Source organism: Papaver somniferum, chromosome 6 (genome assembly GCF_003573695.1).
Source record: "Papaver somniferum cultivar HN1 chromosome 6, ASM357369v1, whole genome shotgun sequence".
Classification (NCBI taxonomy): domain Eukaryota; kingdom Viridiplantae; phylum Streptophyta; class Magnoliopsida; order Ranunculales; family Papaveraceae; genus Papaver; species Papaver somniferum.
In genome coordinates this window covers 106238521-106257245 of record NC_039363.1, presented here as the reverse complement: position 1 = coordinate 106257245, position 18725 = coordinate 106238521, and the positions used below count along the sequence as shown (strand labels likewise).

At 38.0% G+C, this 18725-nt stretch overlaps 1 protein-coding gene across 1 annotated transcript; it reads left to right on the top strand.

The window, feature by feature from the left end:
* The first annotated feature begins 12066 nt into the window (after window positions 1-12066).
* Window positions 12067-13329, top strand: LOC113286005 (probable xyloglucan endotransglucosylase/hydrolase protein 23). Its single transcript, XM_026534730.1, has 3 exons — window positions 12067-12357; window positions 12437-12630; window positions 12734-13329. Exons 1-3 carry the CDS (start codon window positions 12079-12081, stop codon window positions 13149-13151), a joined length of 891 nt encoding a protein of 296 aa, XP_026390515.1. The 5' UTR covers window positions 12067-12078; the 3' UTR covers window positions 13152-13329.
* Window positions 13330-18725: the final 5396 nt, after the last annotated feature.

Below are 18725 nucleotides of genomic sequence, written 5' to 3'. Positions count from 1 at the left end.
GTATCCTTTTTTTCCAGTTTACCCGTTTCTTTGCCGGGTTTGAAACTTTGAACAAAACACTCACTGAAAAAACTAATAAATTTCTTTTACAGGTTTCGTGTTAGGTTGTACATAGTGTGTAAAAAAAGAGAGAGATTTTCTAGTTTAATTTAATATGTTTTGTTTCAAATCAGAACATAAATCGCTCGAGAGACATGTAACGGTTCTCTAGACTAGAGACTAGACAAACCTCTGCAAATCTTTCATGCAAACAATGACAATAAGTACTCTGCATTAATCTTGTCTTGAACAGCAAGAAAATACTCCTTAGACATTCACTAGCTAGCTAACTCTGTCTCTCTCTTAAATACACATTTTTTCTCAAGTTTCCGCGCAGTTTCCAACGATCTCTTTGATTTGTTCACTGCTGCAGGAATGCACTTTATTTTGAAAGGTGTTTACAGCAAGAATTTTCTTTTCTTTCTTTCTCACTCCAGTAGTCTTGTAGCTAACACACATTTTCATACATACAGTAGTCTGTTTCTATTATCTTTAGGGTGATGAAGTTTTTATTGACAGAGTTCTAACAAGTTTCTTAAAATGGAAATGGATGGGATTTGACATTTCTCTGCATTCCAGTATACCCTTTATTAGACATTATGTTTTTCAAAGATTGCAGTATATTAACTGAAAGTCTGAAACATACAAATGGACTTCTTGACATTTTTCACACACCTTATTTAGCTTACACATTCCATCTCTATAGTCTCGTGTATGTATGCATGTACTAGCTGGTTTCAGTCAGAAAAAAGAAATGTACTGATGATGGTGAACCTTTGTCATAGGCCCATAAGGCACCATGCCTCCAGTTTGTGGTTTAGATCATTAGATGCTCAGTGTATAGTTACAATCAAAATTAGGTGTCTCGGTTAATACACATGCCTGCTAATGAGAAAAAAGAATGAGATTATGCAAATAGAAGAAATCAAGCATTTTAGATATGATTTAGTTTTTATTTTTCGAATGAGGAATGATATGGGAATAAGTGAGTAAAACGTAAGAACATATTCCTGTTTAAGTTAATAATTTTAACAAACGAGATAATGGGAAAGGGGAATAGTTGGTTTACAAAAATGAGTTTAAGTAGTTCATTAATCATCAATAATTAAACACGTAATCTTATTGTTTATACTTCAACTAATTTAACCAAGAAGAAAGTTTCAGTCCCAACTAATTGCAATTTCGAAACTAAGCATATAATCCTTTCTATATCTAGCAAAATGAAAAAGATGGTTGGGAAATTTTCCTTGAGAGAATATGAAATCCATCCCACCAAACAAAATAATGATCATCAAATCAATTGTTATTAAGTAAACAAGAGTAAACAAAATTTAGGATATTAGTATTTGTTCTAAAAGGCACATTTAAAGTCTTAATTAGGTATATATAAAATAGTAATACGGGGATCAAAGTTAGAAAGGTATATATAAAATAGTAATACGGGAATCAAAGTTAGAAAAGTGAAGAAAAAATGCTAAAGGCAAAGAGAAAAGGAAAATGCTTGAGCAGCCTAACTCAAAGTGATATGGAAAGTCATTCCACACACTAATGCTTAGTACTGTTAAAGAAATGCTTATTAGGCTGGTTGGCATTAGCAACAAATTTAAACATCTTTGGTCGCATTTTATAAAAGATGAAAGAAGAGAATTCGTCACAGGTTAATTTAGACGTCCAGAGTTGCCGTTATATCCAAAGACGTGACGAGAAAGATCTCTGTCGGTTTACCGTAAACCGACAGAGAAACTTTGTATATGCGGTTTGTAATTATGTTGGTAAGGGCTTGCATTTTGTACGTCATATCCTTGTTTAAATGCATTGCAGGCCGGATGATGATGTATTACATTAATTTGGGTACTAATATTGATGCAAGCAGCAGTTAGTTAATATGACAATTTACATATCAACATCCACTTCCTTGGATAATAAGGAGTTCAACCCCATATATATAAACCACTCGATAATTTTAGTTCAATCCCATATTGAATTTTGAAGGAATAAGTTGATCATGCTAAAGGAGTTCACAATTTATTTTCACTGTTGGTCTTTCATTTTCGTTTTCCAACTTCAGCAATTAGCACCATTATCCAACTTTTACTACTTTCGTTTCATCTATAGTTTAAGCATATGAAAAAGAAAAAAAACCCAAAGTATTGTAGTGTTGTTCATTATTTTTATTGTTTTTTGTAATAGGTTTCAAGTTAGTTAGAACGTAGAATTCAATTCAATTAAGGTAATAACCGGAAAAATAAAAGAAAAAAGATAGCGACAGATGAAAAATTACTATATATGCTAAAGTCAATGGTTAGAAATCACATGTCCACACACAAGAAATAGACAATACCAACATTGACATTTCATGGAAATCAAATCAATCAATAAACAACGTTAACAAACTTATCTTCCCGTTTTCATAGTAGCAACGAAATTTCCATCGTAGCTGCAGATACTTCCCCCATTAAGCTTCAAACTCCCAAGGCCAAAATTGAAAAACCTAGAATGAACCTAAAGAATGTAGAGAAGGTAATATGTTAACGATTGTACATATTCCATGTTAAGGCCGAAGGGCACCAGCCAGGAACTCCTGATGCAAATGGACCCAAACCCTAATAGCTTAGCCATGATTATAGTCTGATAAGCTCTTATAAAGCAAAAGCCCAATCAATTTATGTCCATAATTTTTTTGGTCCCGGCAAAATGTAGGTAGGTAGGTACTTGGTGGAGGCGTGGAGCAGTATAATAAAACTCAAGACGCTATCGGGAATGTGTTGTTTAACAAGCCAAGCTAGGCAAAGCTTTATGTAAACGGGGAAATTTGACCATGACCTGAGGACGGTAATGGGAACCTCGAGTATCAGCCGAGGTTACCATTGGCAATGCCGGGGTCACTATGGATGAAAACCGAGATCATTATGGATAAAAGCCGGGGTCACTATTGCCGATGACACGACAGAAATGAGCTGCCCCAAAGAAGATAACACGTAGATGCCTAGATAACCTCAACTGTAATAGTGCACGTGTACATAGGGCTGTCAATGGATATTCGATATCCGGTATCCGTTTTCGAACATCCGGATTCCGTTAGGTTAATATCCGACATAACGGCTATCCGATAACCTTAACGTAACAGATATCCGTTTATTAACATAACGGTACCGGTTAAGGGAGTTTCCGTTAGGTTAATATCCGATACCGTTAGTGTATAACTATATCATAAAATTTTCGGAAATTTTCGATACCTAATACCCTTTAGGTTTACTCTTTAGCCATTTGATTACGTCTCTTCTAAGTAAATATCGGAAATTATCGAATATTAACGGAAATTATTGAATATTAACGGAAATTATTGGAAGTTTTTAGTATCATGAGTAGATAACGGAAATTAACGGAATAATATCCGATATCCGATAGCTTATCCTTAACCTTATCGATATTGAATTTTTGAATTCCGACGGATATTATCGGATACCGGATATCCGATAACCCTTAACCTTATCAATATTGCTAATAATAGAAGACTTACTAGGAAAGTCATTAGGGTACACGTATACGGTACTTACATCTCAGGCTTTGCCTATAAAAGGAGTCCATCTAGAAAGAGATTTTATAAAAGGAGTCCATCTAGAAAGAGATTTTTCAAGAGAATGGTATTATGTATTGGGATTAGTCTCCTCATTACCCTATGATAATTTTAGGATGTTTACATTTTGCGACTTCACTAAGGACTAATCTTCAATACCAATCGGACCCATCACTACCCTGGAAAATATCTCGTCCCCAAAAACAACACAAGTTATCTCCACCACCGTCCTCACTCTACCGGACACTACTAATGTGTTATCTCCACCACCGTCTTCGTCATATCGGACACCACCAACACAGAATCCGAAGTACCAATTAATCTCCCTGAACCACCACACCACAGCGGAAATCAATAGCTTAATCTCCACCAATACAACCAATAGCTGCTGTTTTTCAATATCACCATTAATGGAAACAAGACGGACTCTAGATCTCCCCGAACCTTTTTAGTAATTCCTACCTTACATCGAAAAATACCAAACATCAGCTCCTACCTTACATCGGAAAATACCAGTATCAGCTCATACCCTACCTCGGAAAATGCTACCAAAAATCCCTGTTACTCCATTTGTTGTAGCTGATTCTTCAAACCAAATAGTAACCCCGGGTGATAGCATTCTCGGTTTACCAAACACCGAAAACATAACGAAATTTTCAACCAAATAGCACCCTCGGGTTACAAAAATCAAAAACATCACAAACTGCCTCCAACCTCAATAGCGGCCTCAGCTTCTATCTTCATCCTATTTATACCCGGGGTCATCAAACTAAATAGCACCATCGCCATCTGAAGTCTCTATTCGTCTCCAATCTCCCCAACTCTGCATCCGGAGTCTTCATCCACATGCAACAGCGAAACCTTAGAGGCATAACTGCGTCAAAAAAAAAAACAATTACAAAGAGCATCCAAATCTAGCCATTACAGGGAGGAGTTGATAGCTGCGCATCAGCTGTTCATACATATCTCACAAAGAAAAGTTTTCAACCAACACTGAGTTAATCAATCCCGAAGACGCCATCTGAGTGTTTGCCCACCATCGAATCATCACCCCACTGTCATCTGAAGACGCCACCACCTTCCTTTATCGATTTCCGAAGTCAATGATAGCATCACCAATATCAAATCCGGAGATTCAATCAACAAAAACAATTATAAAGATAAGTTTCATCCTTCCTCAATCTCTCAATCAAACTGTAACTATTAATTGATTGTTTCAATGACAAACTCCAAAACAAAATCTGCTTAGGTTTTTGCAAATTAAACCGATTATTAGTTCTGATTTGAAATTATCACTTGCAATCACCAAACCGTTCTGCTAATTTAACACCTTTTGTTTCTTCGGTAGACAGTGTTTAGTCCTGATTGGGAAGACAAGATCCGGAGCAGTGACGTTGCTACTTGCGCAACAACTATTTACAAGAAGTTCACAAGAGCTTCTCAAATGTTAGTCATCTTATCGGCATACAATTCAGGCGAATAAACCCACATCTCCCTTCTCTTGTTGCTGTTGGAGAAGGTGTTCCTTTGTGTTCTCCAATCGCCCAAATTTCTCAAAACTTGCTACCCGAAGCCGTGTCCTGTAGATGAATACCCGAAAATGATGAAGTGAAAGGTCAGGGGATGGACCGTGGTTCCTTGAATGACAAAAGAAATGTTCTTCCAAGTATATAAGAAAAATAAGACTTGGTGGGGAAGGTGGACACGTTCCACCCTTATTCTCAACACCTGGACGATCACATGTTTACCAAACCATGTTCACATGTCAATACCAACATCTCAACAGCTTGCCCACTTATTTTTTTTGACGATTATCAATACTCCATCACCAAACATCCGCATCCACCATCAAAACAATCACCCCATCGTCACCCGAGGACACCACTACTTCGACCATCAACAACGGAAGTCATCAATATTACAGCCGAAGATGCATCATAAAATCAGATAAGTCTTTTATGCTAACCGATTGACTTTAACAAACAAATTTTGAGAAAAATGTTTTTGTTTAAAAAAATAAGGGGGATTAGTATGTGTAATATTGATACTTACGTAACGTAACTTCGATGTCACCTGACTAATTTTAATCTTTCATTTCCGGATAGCTAGCATTTGGTCATGTTCCAGTGGTGAATAGCCGGAGTACTGAAGGGAGTACTGAAGGAACGGATAATGTTTGACAGCTCCACTAACCTCGGAAAATACCACCATGCATACGCATCTCGTATTTTAGATCTTTTCCCTCAACCTTAATCCAGTTCTTCTAACCCAATAAAACCATCGGGTTACAAAACACCGAAAACACCACAAAACTTTCAATCAAATAACATCATCGTCACCCATTTGGATATGTGTATTACCATTCCCTTTTCTCTACTCGATGACACCACACACAGAACTTTATAACAACAAACGGTACCTCTACTTTTTCACCCGAAGTCTCCATTTCTCCCACTCCTCATCGACAACTATCCCCAATAATTTTCGCAGCTCCGCCACTCATACATCTAATGATTACAACTATCAACAATCAAAACCCATACCCACCATTACACCATCGGTCCACTGTCGTCCGAGGACAACACTACCTCGGATAATGAACTACCGGGGCCAATAAAAACATTATCAGCACCAAATCCGAAGACGCAACCCAAAAAAAAATAAAAAAAAATAATAATTATAAGTGGAAAGTAACCAAGAGCCGAACATGGAGGAAGTGATGGTTGCAGTGTTACTCACCTACTGCCCATCATCAGAAAGAGGGGAAAGTTCCATAGAAAGAATCACCAGCAAGCACTCGTGCCTTCATACTTTATCTCCTTCTCCTCAAAAACGCCCGAGATCATCTAAATAACTCAAAGTTGTTTCTACCTCCGCCTCCACTTATCCGACATTACTAATATAGAACACTTGATCGCAAAACACCGAAGACATCACGAAGAAATTCAGTCAATGTTCACCCCGAGTTTCCATTATTAGCTCCTCTATTCCCATATCCAACAATAATCACCACCAAAATCTCATCCTCAAATCGGCAACCATCGGAAACTTCCGCATACAACAGTGAACCCCGGAGGCATGGCTTGCGTTGAATCCAAGGAATAAATTGAAGGGAGATGGGATAGCAAGGAGTTGATATCTGCACAACAAACTGAGGTTTCAACCACCATCAATATCTCATCAGAAACCTGTACAATGCACAGCTAAGATTCGTAGCTGCTCGAAGACTTGCCGCAGTTACTAAAGAAAAAGAAAAGAAGAACACCAACTACTAGTAAAAATTCCAAATTTGGCAAGCCGAGAAGACCAAGGAAATACAAAGATCCTTGGCTACAACCCAGGACACTACTACTCTCGACTATCAATTGTCGGAGTTAATAACAGCATCACCAATATCAATCTGAAGAACCTGTTTGGAAACATCATATTCATTCATCAAAATCATGTTCAAAGAGAAGAGCCTCTTAACATCGAGGGCATTACAAACCCGAGCTTGCTAACCAGTCCCGGACTTCGACCAAGTTTTTTCCACTAGCTCTATTCTTAACAACCATCTGCATCACCTATCATCCACAAAAGAGCAAACTTCCAAAGAAGAGATCACCAGCCATCACCTGTGACAACAACTGCCACTACCCCCAGTTCCCACCTTCAAAAGCAGTAAAAATGACCCAATCACCAAAATCCACACCCACCATCGAATCATCACCCTACTGTACTCTAAAGAAACCACTGTACTCTAAAGAAACCACCAACCGCCGAAGTTAATATCGTCAAAAATTAAATCCGAAGATTCAATCATCAACGGGGATAAGAAATTTTATGTCTTCGGTGGAACCTCTGTTAATGAAGAAGGGACTGCGGGCTTACATGGACCAAGGAAAGTAAACAATGGAAAGCACACTAGAAAATTTCCACAACTCAAAGATGGAAGGAAAGTTAGACAACAAATGGGGGAAAAGCTCCAGTTTGACAATCTTAACCGCTACCAGTTCAACTCCCGATGACACAAATTTATTCTTCTTCCGATGACACAAGAGATGGCAGAAGACGTCGTGCTCCTATTACAACAAAAGTCACCCTTTCGGAATCTGAACCTCGGCATTCTCCATCAATTCATAAACCTTCACCAATGCTAATGGAAACAACAACAGGTACCCCGGGTTCTCCATATTTTCTTACAGCCCCAACGCGTTATCACTGCCAACACCAGTGCCGGCGACACCAAGACAGGCCAATACTTGAACCTTTCACTATCACTCAATTACCGATGATGGTAAACCACCACATACTCACACCACCTTCTCGAAAATAACCTATGCTCATACTCTTCTCGACTGCGCCATCGAAACAACGCCATGATTATCTCCATCACGAGAAACAACAACAACCTATTCAAGCAAACTTCAACTCCACTAAATCGAAATCCGCACCCACCAAATCATCATTCCATCGTCATCCGAAGAGACTATTTCTTACGCAAAAGAAAAAGAAAAGAAATGGAGGAAATGATGAAGACAGAATCCGTGAAGGACAAACCCGATGACAACAGCTTACTTACTCAACTGAAAATGCACGGAAGTTCACATTCTATGAGTGAAGGAATGCTAAAACTTCACTTAATTGCCGACACCAGGTCGAATTTTGATAGTACCACCAGAGCGCCTCATACTAGAGCCACTACTGACTCAATCCAATACTCACTTTTGCCAAGCCAGAGACTCCACTAATACCTACCATCAAAAGTTTGATACTGCCATGAAATCCCTAGACCATATGCTTATTGGTTAAGCTTTTGAGGATTTAAATCCGATAACATACACTTTTGAGGATTTAAATCCGATAACATACACCGAAACTAAGCTCACACAAAAGCTGAGCAGCTATTAAGGATTTAAATACGATAACACCCACCAAACCAAACTCATACAAAAAGTGTGAGCAGCTATTGAGGATTTAAATCCGATAACATACACGGTGACCAAGCTCATACGAAAGGTGTGAACTACAAAGGTTCATACAACATCGAATATGACTTAGATCCGGAAAGGGTGCAAGCCTCGAGGCCATGAACCTTAAACTACAATACTTGGGTCTCGAGACCCCACACGAATAGACATTACACAAAGACAATCCGAGAAAGGAAACACTAACCACAGAACGCCTTCAAATAAATAGTGCCATCGTCACCATTTCCTCCAGTTGAAGCCTTCATTCTTCTCAAACTTCTCAACAACCTCTCATCTGGAGCCTTCGTCCTTCAAAATTCCACCAGTATCGAAACGTCGTCAACCAAAGCAGCAACAAGCCTTTATAACTTCCGCGTGCAGCTCACGAATCCTCAGATGGATAACTAATTCTGAATCAATGAAAAGTTCATAAAAATCACTACCACAATCTTCTCAGCAGAAAACCCCAACATCAATATGAACCCTAACTTCTCCAAAATCCAAAAGTCCATCATCACCTTCCTTTCAATATCTAGCTCACCTCGACAACATCACCAGAAGTAAACCTCTATAAATCACACCCTTCTTCTTCGTCTGTTGATACACCCCAGATCAGCAATAATAAATAAAGCCGCCATCTCTTGCTTCAGATAGAACAGAACATCGAGGCTGCCACAAATATAGGAGAGCAGTTCACGGAGAAGAATGACTCGAAGAACAACAGGGATCAATTCTCGTATAACAAAGAATATCTAAAAAAGCCAAAACACCCTTGTTACTCCGCCCACTTCTTAGCCGAGTCTTCCAACCAAATAGTAACTTCGACTATCATTCATCCGAAGTCTTGAACTAATTAGTACCCATATAACAAAACCACCAGACCCCTCTGCTTCTTATCCGAATCTACAACTTTCCTTAAGCCGATCATTACACGTTCATTTCCAACAAAAGGGGTGAGAAAAGTTACAAAGAAGAAACAAAAGAGATGAGTGAAAAGAAGAGAAGTATACGAAGAAACAATGTCTACAAAGAAACTAGCATCTCTGACATGATTTCGTACAATGTATTCCCACAAGCAACTCAGCCTATATTATTGCCCCATGCACGGAAGAACATCTCAACCTCCTGTATAATTTGCAAACCACAAAAACCCGCAAGATGACTTTGTCGATATCATGAATATCGATAAGAACAGCATGAACTCCACAAGCCAGAGGATGACAGGGGACTCAGCCACAACACTAAGACTCAACAGGGACACGGTCATGATTACATAAATGATTCAAGAAGATAAGTGGACTATAAGTGCATGAAAGCGCGTACGAAACATAATTAACACAAGTCATTGAATCCGAAAAGAAAAGAGGGGAGAGGAGATAAAGGAGGAAACAAGGAAGTAAAAGATAAAGAACAAGCCAAGTGAAAGACCACCACCTTTGTTGTTTTCCTTACGACTCTCACATACGAGACTGGATCGGATTATAAGAAGAGACAAAGCATATGACTGTTTGCCAAGACTGGCAAGCCTTTGACAAACAACCAAGGGGCAGATGATGATGAAACATACCCATTCCGGAAAACTAGAGAGCTGATTTATATACTTATTTTTATAGCGAATGCATCACTAAATGAAAACCCGAAGTGACTTCAAACCAAGCAACCAAGTCAAGAGTCCATATACGGGGCATCCGCTGCTGTATATCCGAAGCTATTAACGATGAAGTTGTGAAGGAGAAGAGACCAAACGGTTTAAAGTTGTTAGACGCTTCCCGTCAACATTCCTGCATGAGTTATGACGACTACTTCCCGAGATAGAGCATCCACTGAAAATACAAAGATCCAAAACTGTATAGCCAAGTGACTGAACAACGATGAAACTGTGTCCGAGAAGATCAAGGAGACCAAAGACTCGAAGAGAAGCAAACTTCAATAAAGTGACTCTACATGGACTTGTCGCATTGTACTCTTTTCCCTTCGTTGAGGTTTTGTCCCACTGGGTTTTCTTTGACAAGGTTTTAATGAGGCAACATAAGCGAGTCCGATCGTGCCCCAAATTTTCTCAAAGGCTTGGCTCCGACAGATATACATCCAAATTCGAAGATGTGACAAACAGGGGGCTCCGAGGAACAAGCCGGGGTCACCACTGAACAGGGGGCTTCTAGAAAAAGGAAACGATCGAAGACGTGCCCTCAACACAAGCTATGACTGATTGCCAAGTCTGTAAGCCTCGACAAAACAGTCAGGGGGATAATGTAAACAGGGAAATTTGACCATGACCCGAGGACAGTAATGGGAACCTCGAGTATCAGCCGAGGATACCATTGGCAATGCCGGGGTCACTATGGATGAAAGCCGAGGTCATTATGGATAAAAGCCGGGGTCGCTATTGCCGATGACACGACGGAAGTGAGCTGCCCCAAAGAAGATAACACGTGGGTGCCTAGGTAACCCCAACTGTAATAGTACATGTGTACGGCTAATAATAGAAAACTTACTAGGAAAGTCATTGGGGTACACGTATACGATACTTACATGTCAGGCTTTGCCTATAAAAGGAGGAATTCCTCCTCGAAAGAGATAGAGTTCTCCAGAGAATGGTATTGTGTATTGGGATTAGTCTCCTCATTACCCTATGATAATTTAAGGGTGTTTACGCTTTACATATTATAACCGGTGAGCAAGCTGTATCTGTTTTCTTCACGGATTCTAGAAAATAGAGAAAGTCATTTTTAGTCAACATATTGGTAAATAAACAAAGCCTAGCTCGTTCACCAATCCAAGCTTTAACAAGTAAAACGTGATCACTTCATCTTCTCAGTTACAGGACTTGATATGGCTTTTTTATAGTTCATAACGCTGTAGGTTGCCAAATACCAGTGGTCCAATAAAAGTTGTGTGTGTTTCCACAACAAAACGATACTGATGCATACACCCGCGTGGGCGTGGCACATTTATAACCATTCTGGCTGGCTGATAACTGTGCGAAATGCGGACAAACAGAAACACAAAATGAAACAGCTTTTCCGTTGGACCAGTTCAAACTTGAATGGGTCTTTTCACAACCTTCTCCAGCTCTCCTGGTTATTATTATTCTCTAATGCGTTCAAGTAACTACCAAATTACCATACAATTTATCATTCCTTATGTAACTCTCACATTTTTTTTATTTCTGATTCTTAAATGTCATTTCAGTTTACTTTTGAAATTTAGTGCCCAACTAAAGACACATTTTCATGGGAAACTACTCATTCTAGAATCTCTGAACTCCAGTGAGAAAACGAACATTATTTGGACCGTCAGTCATAGATCTAAGGAAAGAGATCCTAAAAACAATGCTTGTTAAATCTACTAGTTAGACTGTAGACTCTACGAGTAAGCAACAATATTTCTGTTAGTCCCAAATCAGTTTTCCATCTTTATAGTAGTACTATACTGCCTCATTTCTGAAACTATAAGACTGCAGTTCTAGCTATCAGTCAGAAACATCTATATCTCCACAAACTCCACGAAATTATGGTTTCTTTTTCTTCCTTGATGTTGTTAGTGGTGGCTATACTGGCTACTAGTCTTGTAGCAGTAATCTCTGATGTTGGTAACTTCTACCAAGATGCCGAGGTGACTTGGGGAGATGGTCGGGGTAAGATACTCAACAACGGACAGCTTCTCACGCTTTCCTTAGACAAAACCTCTGGCTCCGGTTTTCAGTCGAGGAATGAATATCTCTTTGGAAAAATTGATATGCAGCTTAAACTTGTCCCTGGGAATTCAGCTGGCACGGTCACGGCCTATTATGTAAGTATATATCTTTTCAATTGTCCTAGCAATTTTTCTGTCGGTATGTGCTTGAATTGAATTCTGATATGAATGGCAGTTATCGTCCCAAGGACCAACGCACGATGAAATTGATTTTGAGTTCTTGGGGAATTTGAGTGGAGATCCTTACATTCTACATACAAATGTTTTCACCCAGGGCAAAGGTAACAGAGAGCAACAGTTCTATCTATGGTTCGACCCTACAGCCGATTTCCACACTTACTCTATCCTATGGAATCCTCAATGCATCATGTAAGAATTGCAGCGTCATTATTATCCTCGCATATATTGTTCCTTATCAATTGACTGGCTAATGACGATTCCGAGATAAACTGTTTGTTTTCATGATCACCAGCTTCTCTGTGGATGGAATGCCAATTAGAGAATTTAAGAACTTAGAATTCATTGGTGTCCCGTTTCCTAAAAATCAACCGATGAGGATATACTCAAGTCTCTGGGACGCTGAAAACTGGGCAACAAGAGGAGGACTCATAAAGACGGACTGGTCGAGCGCACCCTTCACAGCCTCATACCAGAATTTCAATGCCAACAATGCCTGTGTTTCATACTCTCCAGGTTTTACTTCCTGTAGTTCATCGGGATCTTCTTCTTCCTTCAATAGAGCGTGGCTTTTGCAAGAGTTAGATTCTACAAGTCTAGGGAGAATGAGGTGGGTGCAGGAAAATTACATGATCTACAGTTACTGCACTGACACAAATAGATACTCTCAAGGGATCCCTCCTGAATGTGCCTACTCCAACCTCAACTCCTAGACAGATTTTTTTTGTTTTTTTTAGACGTCCTTCGTAAAAGGCTAATGATCCCTCGGCCATTTGCATAAGCCAAACAGGAGGAACACATCAATTGTTTGTTTTAGCCCAAAGAGCAAGCTCATTACCAATATAATTACAAGTCGTAAGCTGAAAAGAAAAAGATATATCCGACTAAAGAAGAAGCAAAAATTGGATATCCTTAAAAATAGCGTCCCTTGGATCACCATTGGACCTTTCTGATAAAAATTGGTCAATAAGATCCTTAACATCACTTTCTATGATAATGTGAGTAAGTGTTTGCTTCACAACCTTCTTTAGCACTGACCATATAGCTTTAGCTTCAGCCTCCTTAGCAGAATCACGTCAAAAACAATAGATGCACAAAAAGTAGCTTTGCTGGTAAAATCTCTCACTACATAACCTGTAATGTTTCCCAGAGTAATGTAATCAAAGCTCCATTAGTGTTACATCCACCCAAACATTGAGGGCATCCATGTATCATTATAATATTTGGCTTTAAGGACAATACCTAATAAACAATTAGGATTTTCAATAATTTTCCAGGCATTTCTATCTAACATAGCTAAATTATTCAATTCATCTTTCCTAAAGCCTAGACCCCCTTTCAGATTTAGGGGAGCAGAGATTATCCCATCCTAAAATATAAAGGTTCATATCCTTTGTGTCTAAAGTCTCCCCTCATCAGAATTTACACAAGTGGGAGTCCATTTTCCTACAGAGGTATCTAGGAATAAGAAGAGCACCCATTTGATACAAATGGATAGCCTGGCCAACATATTTGACTAAGGAAGTTCTAGCAGCCTGAGAAAGAATTTTATGAAACCAAGTGGAAATATAGTATCCACAACTTGCAAAATACCCATATGGGTTTGCATTTTAGAGGCTTGAAAAGCTATGGAAGTACCAAGATATTTCTCACCTAGATTTCCATTATGGATATCAAGAATATTAGAAAGATGATTCATAAAAGGTTCAAGCAATTTTCTAGTAAATAAAATACCAGATTTATCAAAATTTATCTCCTGCCCAGAAGCCAAAGAATACTTTTGGAGGTAATCTCTAATAGTTTGAAAATCCTTAACAATAGCTTTAGAAAACAAGAGAGAATCATCAACAAATAGGAGATGAGTCATGCAAGGGGCATTCTTGCAGACTTTTATACCCTCCACCATACCTTTTCTGGTGAGGGAATCAATATTGCAAGCAGATAAAGCTTCAGGACAAATAATCCATAGGTAAAGAGACAGGGGATCACCTTGTCTCAAGCCTCTTTCAGTTTTAATTAGGCCAGTAGGACAACCATTTAACAAGACAGAGTAAGAAACAGTATAGAGACATTGATTAATATGTTTTATCCAATGATCAAAGAAGACCATTTAAAAAAAAAAAAAATTCAAGGAACGATCATTCCAATTTATCATAGTGAAAAGACGAGGGTACCCAAATACACCACAATTTTTTTGTTTCAACGTATAAGTCCTCTACCAAATGTGATCGTCTATGGACAGAGTCGGGAAAATACGAAAATTCGGTTCACAGTTCATGTGATTGTCTATGGATATGAGATCGAGACAATTCAACAACAAGATAACTTGTGTGATTGACTATGGATACAAGATCGAGACAATACTACAATAAAGTGTGTTACTTGATAATAGGTTCGGTAATAACATAACTCTATAGGATCACTATGAAGTAATGCGGAGTTAACGTATATGTGTATTTTACTTTATCATAATAAACAATAATAATGCGTAAATCAAAGTAAAAGACACATCAAGACTTTGTTAACAAGCAAACTGCAAATGCAGAAAAACCCCGGGACCTAATCCAGTTTTGAATACTCTCATAATTAAGCCGTTATACAAAATATAAAACCAACTTCGTATAGTTGAGACAAAGAATACTCTCGGAGCTACTTAGTTCCCTCGAGTATCCCTGCGCCTTCGACTCCAAACAGCAAAGGAAGAATCTGTTTGATAACCACTCTAATCAATCTTGCTACAAGATTTAGATGAGTTGTTGACAAAGGATCTTCCATTTGATCTAATAAACTCCTTTGTTTGGTTAGATCAATCTATCCTATAACTACCAAAGTAGTCGATTTTATATTCGCACTCAATCAAAATAACTCTCAAAATATATATATATATATATACAGAATGCCGATCTCACGCAACTAATCTGTTAGATTGCATTGCTCTGTCGAACTCGCAATTGTCGCTATCTCAAGCTTGTTTGCCAAGTTTAGTTGTCAAAACTATAAGTCTTTATTTCTAGTTTACTTATAGCTATATTTCGAATTAGGATAGAATGTGTAGTTCAGCTTTAGACTTCATGGCGTTTATCGATTAAAGACGAAGATCTACTAAGGGGATCTTGGAGGAACTTCATCAACAAAAGGTATGTGGAGACTTGAACTCATCGTGTATTCCATTCTATCTCCTATTGAGACTAAGTCGTATAGCTGTATAGAATTTACATTATATACATTTGATATTTCGAGCTGAGTTTAACTCGCTTATATCTTTCTCAAAATATATGTTGGAAAGATTTTTGCTTTAACTACGTTCATCATTATTCTTGACGAAAGTCGAAAGATGATCATGTGAAAATCGCTTGTAACATCTTACATTATTTGTGTGAGACAGTCATTTGATTTATACTCGGAATGTTTTGTACTGATTATTCGATCACTTGAAAATTGTTTATAAGCTAATAGTTTGTGTAAGGCAGCTATTGTCGTCTTCTAAGAATGTTTCAGTGATTCAAATGGGAGTTTAGAACAATTAATCATTGTCTGGATATATAGCACAGTATGCATACCCGTATGCAAACTGTTGTAAGAATAATTTAAGTCCGAGAACCAAGTACGCATAGCCGTATGCAAACTGTTGTAAGAATAATTCAGGTCGGGGAACCAAGTATGCATACCCGTATGCAAACGGTTTTAACTTTCAAAGTCCGGGAACTAAGTTTGTGTACCCGTTTGCAAACTATTTCACCTGAATGTGGTCTAGAACGACAGTATGCATACCCGTATGCAAACTGTCCGAAAAGATCAAAGTCCGGAACTTAAGTTTGCATACCCGTTTGCAAACTTATGTGGTTAAGTTCTAAAATCGGTTAAGTATGATCTCATACTCATGAACAAATACATTTATATATTAAGGAATGCAAACTTTGCAAACCGTGGCTAAAATGTTAATGAACTGATTCTTTTGAATCAATCCGATTTTGCTTCAATTGTGTCTTGTATACTTCTATGAGAATATAAACAATTGAACAACTCTATGAGTAACACAATTAGATTCATTGGACTATCATTTAATCTAGAAGTGTTAAGATGAACATGGTTAATACAAAAGTGTTCATATGGATAACTACGCTTAACTGTTATTGAGCCAACTCAATATACACGTATAGGCACGGTTACCCATATCTAAGTGAAGGTATATTTAGTTTGTGTGTAACAAGCTAAGACCATCTAATGGTGGAGAAATATTAGTTTGAATCTTAAATAAGGTTTTCATCTAATGGTGAACATTGATTGTTTTATTCCAAAGTTATCAAACCCTGATTTGAAGACTATATAAGGGAGAACTCTAGCAATTGGGAAACCTAATCCCCACACCTCCTGTGTGATACTAGTTGCGACTAGAATTGATTCTCCTTTAACCTAATTTTTTCCCAAAACCATTATAGGTTAACAACTTGAAGGCTTCATTGGGATTCTGAAGCCAGACCAAACTATTTTCTCTGTAGTTGCGTGTTCTGATCTTACTTGTTCTATCGTATTGAGTACTATTTTCTCTAAGATTTTCTCGAGATTTATCTCTGATATATAAGATATAAAAAGTAATTACAAAGCTCTTCGTCTCATTCTTTGTGATTTCACAATAACTTGTTCTACTACCATATAGTTAAGTTATTGTGAGGTGATTGATATTTCTAGATTGTTCTTCGGGAATATAAGATCGGATTATCAATTAGTTCCTGTTCACCTTGATTTATCAAAACATGGAACAAAAACTTCGTAGGTATTTCTATGGGAGACAAATTTATCTATTAGAATAGACTATTCTGTGGGAGACAGATTTTTTTAACAAGTCTTCGACTTTGGTTCGAAGCAACTCTTAGTTGTGGGTGAGATCAACTAAGGGAATCAAGTTCGTAGAGTTCTGCTGGGATTCAAAGGCGTAAGGAAAATGACTTTACCTTAGTCAGTGTGAGATTGGTTAGGGCTCAACTACATTCCAGTCCGAAGTTAACTTGTAGTAGGCTAGATTCTGTAGCGGCTTAATACAGTGTGGTGTTCAAACTGGACTAGGTCCCGGGGTTTTTCTACACTTGTGGTTTCCTCGTTAACAAAACTTCTGTTGTCTGTGTTATTTCTTTTCCGCATTATATTTTTTTTTATATAATTGAAATATCACAAGTTGTGCGTAGTTCAATCAACTGGTAAATCCAATCTTTGGTTGTTGATTGAAATTGATTGACACTTGAATATTGGTCTTTGGTACCGTTCAAGTTGTTTCTCATAATAATCAGGCTCACGGATTCTATCTGTTTGATTTGCTGATTACATTGAGAAACAGAGATATAACTCTTGGATATATTTTTCTTGATTGAGTCTGACTGTATAGTTGATTCTCTTGGAATTATATTGGAGTTGGTCCATACATATTTCCTAATGAAATATTGGGTGTGGTTGTTAGACCCCCGCTTTTTCAATTGGCATCAGAGCAGGAAAACACGTTTAAGACCTCATAAGTATGTATTTGTAGCAATCTGACTCTATGAAAATAGCGTTATCTCTGAAAAACGCATCACTAGAGACAAAAGTTTTGTTTCTATGAAATCTATTAAAGAGAAATACTTTTCGATCTCGATGTAGATGGACATTCAGTTCCTACGACACATACAAGTATTGATTTGTGTTACCCTGACTATCTTACTGATGAGTCTGACTCTGAAGTAAAAAGAGAAGCAGCCCAAGAGAGTGCAACGTTTCTAAAACTTGTTAGAATCCAGAAAATTGAAATAAATAGGCTGAAACACAAGGTCAATATGACGATTGGTATGGTAAAAGATCGTGATTCCCAATTAAGGATTCTTCGTTAGGAAAATGTTGTAGTTTGTTCATCTCGAACCTTACTCAAGGCTAAACTCAAGGAAGATGTCCTGGAAATAGAATGATTATTGAGTAATCTCTCTATTCAAGATAAAGGTTGTTTTGTGGAGTCCATCATACCAATTACTTCTGACTCAGCTGTGATATTAGAAAGCGTGGCTACTAGTAATCATGTTTCTCTAATGAAACCAGATTCAGAAGCTAAACTGCAAACCCTTCATATTACTAAGAAGGTGCTTGGTTCTTCCACTAATCTTGGAAACACCACATATCACGGAAGGAAGAAATCTTCTAACGATGTTGTTAATCCTACACACTCTAATCACTCTGGTGATCAGAAAGTATGTCTCTTTTGTGATTCAAAAGGACATGTTCAACGAAAGAGCAAATTGAGGTTGAATGACAATTATTTTTTTCGA